Genomic DNA, 4,040 nt, shown 5'->3' with positions numbered 1-4,040 from the left:
GTCCCGGCGAATCGGCGACGCCTCAGGGGGCGATCTACACGTTCATTGGTGTCAGTCAACACAAGCCCCGCCTCCTCAAGCACGATTCCCCCGCCTGCCTTCACGTCAATCCCTCCGGGGCAGGAGAGTGTCTGAAGCCAATCACTACCGCACCCGGCCGTGCGGGGGGCGGTCCAACAGTACGTACCCAAGCTCCGCCCACCTCTCAAGCAACGCCTTCTCCCCTCTCCCGAACGGAAATAGCGGGGCGCTGGACCAATCGTAGCGGCGTGCCTTTGTCCTGCGGCCAATGAGGGAGGGCGCGGGGGAGAGCCCGAGTCTGAGCGGCAGCAACTAGAGCCAATGGGCGGCGGAGAGCTCAGGCGGCGGCGGGGAGGGGCGGGGCCGGGGGCGGAGCTGTTCCTGCTATTCCGTGTACCTGCCAATCAACCCCTCTCCCCCCCGCGCCGGCTGGGCTCCTCCGCGTTGCCTGGGGTCTTTCCCTCTCGGCAAACGCCTGCCAGCCCCCGCTGCGCTGCGCCCTGCCCGGCCGGGCCTGGAGCCGACACCACCGCCATCATGCCGGCCGTGTCCAAGGGCGATGGGATGCGGGGGCTCGCCGTGTTCATCTCCGACATCCGGAACTGTGAGAGCGCGGCCGGGGGACACCGGAGCGGGGCGGGGGTGGGGAGCGTGGAATTGAGGGGTTCGAGGGTTACGGAGGGCCCCGGGGATAGGAGGCCATTGCGGTCGTAGAAGGAAAGGGTAGAGAGGGCCCGGAGGGAACTTTAGGGAGGGGGGGAAATGGAGGGGCTTAGGGTGTCATAGAGTGCCTCTCGAGGTGACGACACGGAGTGGCTAGAGGCGTCCGGGAGGGTCTTAAAGGAGAGGAGGCTAGGAAGGTTCCGAGGAGGGGGGCACAGAGGTGTCCCTGGGTGTGATAGGCGGGGGGTCGTATTAGCGACGGGCTTAGGGGAGTCCCTGATGTAGATAGAAGGGGAAGGCGGTGCATGGGTGTGGGGGTACCCCGTGGAGCGACGGAGCGGGAGGAGGCCAGAGGGGACCGAGAGGACGTGAAACATAGGAAGCCTAATGGGGCCGCGCTTGAGGGCCTGGGTGAGGGGGTGTCATAGAGGAAAGGGGCAGGATGGGTCACTGAGGGTCCTGGCTAGTGCATAGAGAGGGTCTGGGAGTGATAGAAAGTCCCAGGATTTGGGGAGCAGAGATGGGAAGGTGGGGGATTATAGTGAGACCCTGCGGAGGGATAGGGAGACTCCAGGATGGAGGATTGCTTAGAAGACGTGGAGGGTGGTGCAGAAGAGCCCAGAGGTGTTACTGAGGGGCACGGAGGGACTCGGGGAGCACAGCGAGGTGTCCCTGCAGGCGTAAAGTCTCGGGAGAAACTGAGACAAGGAGCTGGGGCCCGAAAAGCAGAGAACATTGTAGAGTAGGGGTTTGGGGGATGTTCCAGGGACGAGAGAGACCAGAGCTCAAAGAGGGGGCCGGGGAGCCTCAGTAGTTTGTGGAGAAGAGATCCGAAAAGCTGGGGTTTGGGGGAAGCTTGGTCTCAGAGAGGGGTCAGGGGTTAGGGAGCATGACAGTCCTGAATCTGGAGCCCTCTCCCTTCTGAGCCCATCAATATGGGACGGTGATCACCAGCAAGGATTGTCGTGACCATGGGAGGCCTGGCTCCCAGTCAGCTCCCAACTCCTGTGAGCGGGTGTTGGTGTTTGGAGCTGCCAAGAGCTTCCGAGGCTGTGCTGCAGGGGCTTTGGGGCCAGCCAGACCTGGGTTTGAATTTGTGTGCTGTCACTCCCTAGCCGTGTGACCTTGAGTGAGGGACTTCACCTGTGCTTCCTCATCAGGAGGGACTGCCAGTCACGCCTTCCTGATGAGGCAGTTGTGATAATGTAGGTAAAGGAGGCCTTTCACACATTCCAGGCACTAGACGGGTCTTGGCTATTGTTACTGTTATTTTGTTCTATCTGAGGAGTGGTCTCTGTTCCCTGCCGGAGGATCTAGCGCGTAGTAGGTGCTCAGGGAACAGGAGGGGTGGACGCTGTTGGGTGTCAGGTGGAGGAGTGATGTTATGTTGTGACAAGGGGCAGAGCTGTGAGGGTTTGTGGGCTAGGCTGTTAAAAGCAGGTCTTGATACCTACCAGCCACGTGACCCTTGGCAGGTCACTTGACCTCCCTGAGGCTGTTTTCATGTCTGCAGATCCCACTGCTAATAGCATCTTGCCTCTGAAGCTTCATTCATTCATTTGATAATGTGTGCCAGACCCAGACACTGTTCTGGGGCCCCAGCCCCAACAGTGGCCCCAAATTCCTGCCCTTGAAAGCACCATGCCATGAGGGAGATAGAAAACAAACACAGAACCCACACTAAATGATACAATGTTCGCCGTGCTGTGAAGGCAGAGAAGGCAGGCGACGGGGGAGGGACCGCGAAGGCCTGGCCGGGGCGGTGACACGTGAATGGAGGCGCCTGAAGCGAGGGAGTGAGCCGTGGCTTTTGGAGGAAGAGGGTCCAGGCTTGGGGACTGTATGCTCAGAGGTCTTGGGCTTGTGGCATGCTCGTGTGTGTTCACGTGTGGGCGAGGGGGCCTGTGCGGCTGGGCCGAGGGAGGGAGCTGAGGGGAGAGAGGGGACAGGGACTGTGCAGGGCTTTGTGGGCCATGGTGGGCACTTTGGCTTTTCTGAGTGAGAAAGACAGGAAGGTTTTGAGCACAGGAGGGACACGAGCTGATTGATGTTTTAAAATAGTTCCTCTGGCTGCTGTGAGGAGCACAAACTGAAGGAAGGAGTGGAAGCAGGGAAAGAATTAGGGGGCCGTGGCAGGCATCTGGGGCAAGATGGCGTTGGCTTGACTGGAGTGAAAAGGCACTTGGGAGAAGTGGTTGGGTTTGAGGTAAATCGTGCGGGATTTAGGGTGGTGGGGAAGGAAAGAGAAGAGAGGCCGGTGTCCCAGTAGGACCCCAGGGGGAAGCCAGAGGACAGAGGGGGGACTCCAGCGTGGGGGCAGCAGAGGCCCATTCGCCAGATGAGTTGGGGCTGGAGAGTCAGGGCTTCCGCTTCCCTCCTTCTCATCAAGTGTATGTTGGTGGCCGGTATTTTTCAAGCCTGATCGTAGACACTGGGGACACAGCGGTGAATAGGACATACATTTCAGTGCCCCTGCGAAGCTCTCAGCCCAGTGAGGGAGTCAGGAACTGCATAAAAATGGCAGCTGTCCTCGTCGCAAACAGTCGTATGCGGATAGATGTTCATAGCAGCGTTTACGCGTGATACTCAAAAAGTGCGACAACCCGAATGTTCACTGACGGACCAATGGATAAACGCGCGTGGGCCACCCGCACAATGGAATATTATTTGGCCACTAAAAAGCGTGAAGTACTGACGGGTGCGGGACATGGACGGACCTGGAAAACGTCATTCGAATCGAAAGAAGCCAGATGTACAAAAATGTATGATTCCGTGTATCCGAAACGTCTGGAACAGGCAAATCCATAGAGACAGAAAGTAGATTAGCCGTTGCCCAGGGCTAGGGGGCAGTGGAATGTGGAGGGACCGCTCGTGGGTCCGGGGTTACTTTCTGGGGTGACGAGAATGTGGAATTAGATCGTGACGGTCGTACAACGTGGGTTGACCAAAGACCACTGAACTGTACCCTTGAAAATGGCGAACTTTATGAAAATGGTGACTTATCTCTCAGGTTTTTTCGTTGGAGAAAATCGTCGTCGTCCTGCGTCCAGGGAGGCAGAAGGCCTCAGTGTTGAGAGAACGGGGGCTCCGTCCGCGTTGTTCGGACGGTGTGGGACCGTGAAGGCGGAGGCGCAGCAAGTGCAAAGGTCCGGAGGCCCGGTGCATCGGGACTCTGCGCTGAGGCCTGGGATCTGACCGGGGGGCGATGGGCGGAGCGTTCGTCTGGGGAGCACGGAGGCTTCGAAGCGGGAGTGAAGGATGGGTCGATGCGGGCTGAGGACGAGGCAGAGCTCAGAGATGGGCAGGGAGAGAGGAGGGGCTGGTGCCATCCTGCTGGAGGATCCGAAGGGCATAGC

General features: G+C 59.2%; 1 protein-coding gene across 1 annotated transcript in view; it reads left to right on the top strand.

The window, feature by feature from the left end:
• Nucleotides 1-435: 435 nt before the first annotated feature.
• Nucleotides 436-4,040, top strand: part of AP2A1 (adaptor related protein complex 2 alpha 1 subunit) — a 29,699-nt gene continuing 26,094 nt past the window's right edge. Inside the window, exon 1 of the mRNA XM_023520125.1 lies at nucleotides 436-625. Within this exon, the coding sequence (XP_023375893.1) occupies nucleotides 559-625 (67 nt within the window). The 5' untranslated portion in view covers nucleotides 436-558. The remainder of the gene's footprint in view (nucleotides 626-4,040) is intronic.

Source organism: Pteropus vampyrus, unplaced genomic scaffold (assembly GCF_000151845.1).
Source record: "Pteropus vampyrus isolate Shadow unplaced genomic scaffold, Pvam_2.0 Scaffold250, whole genome shotgun sequence".
NCBI lineage: Eukaryota > Metazoa > Chordata > Mammalia > Chiroptera > Pteropodidae > Pteropus > Pteropus vampyrus.
Note: the sequence above shows the minus strand (reverse complement) of the source record. Positions and strands in the feature narration are given on the sequence as shown.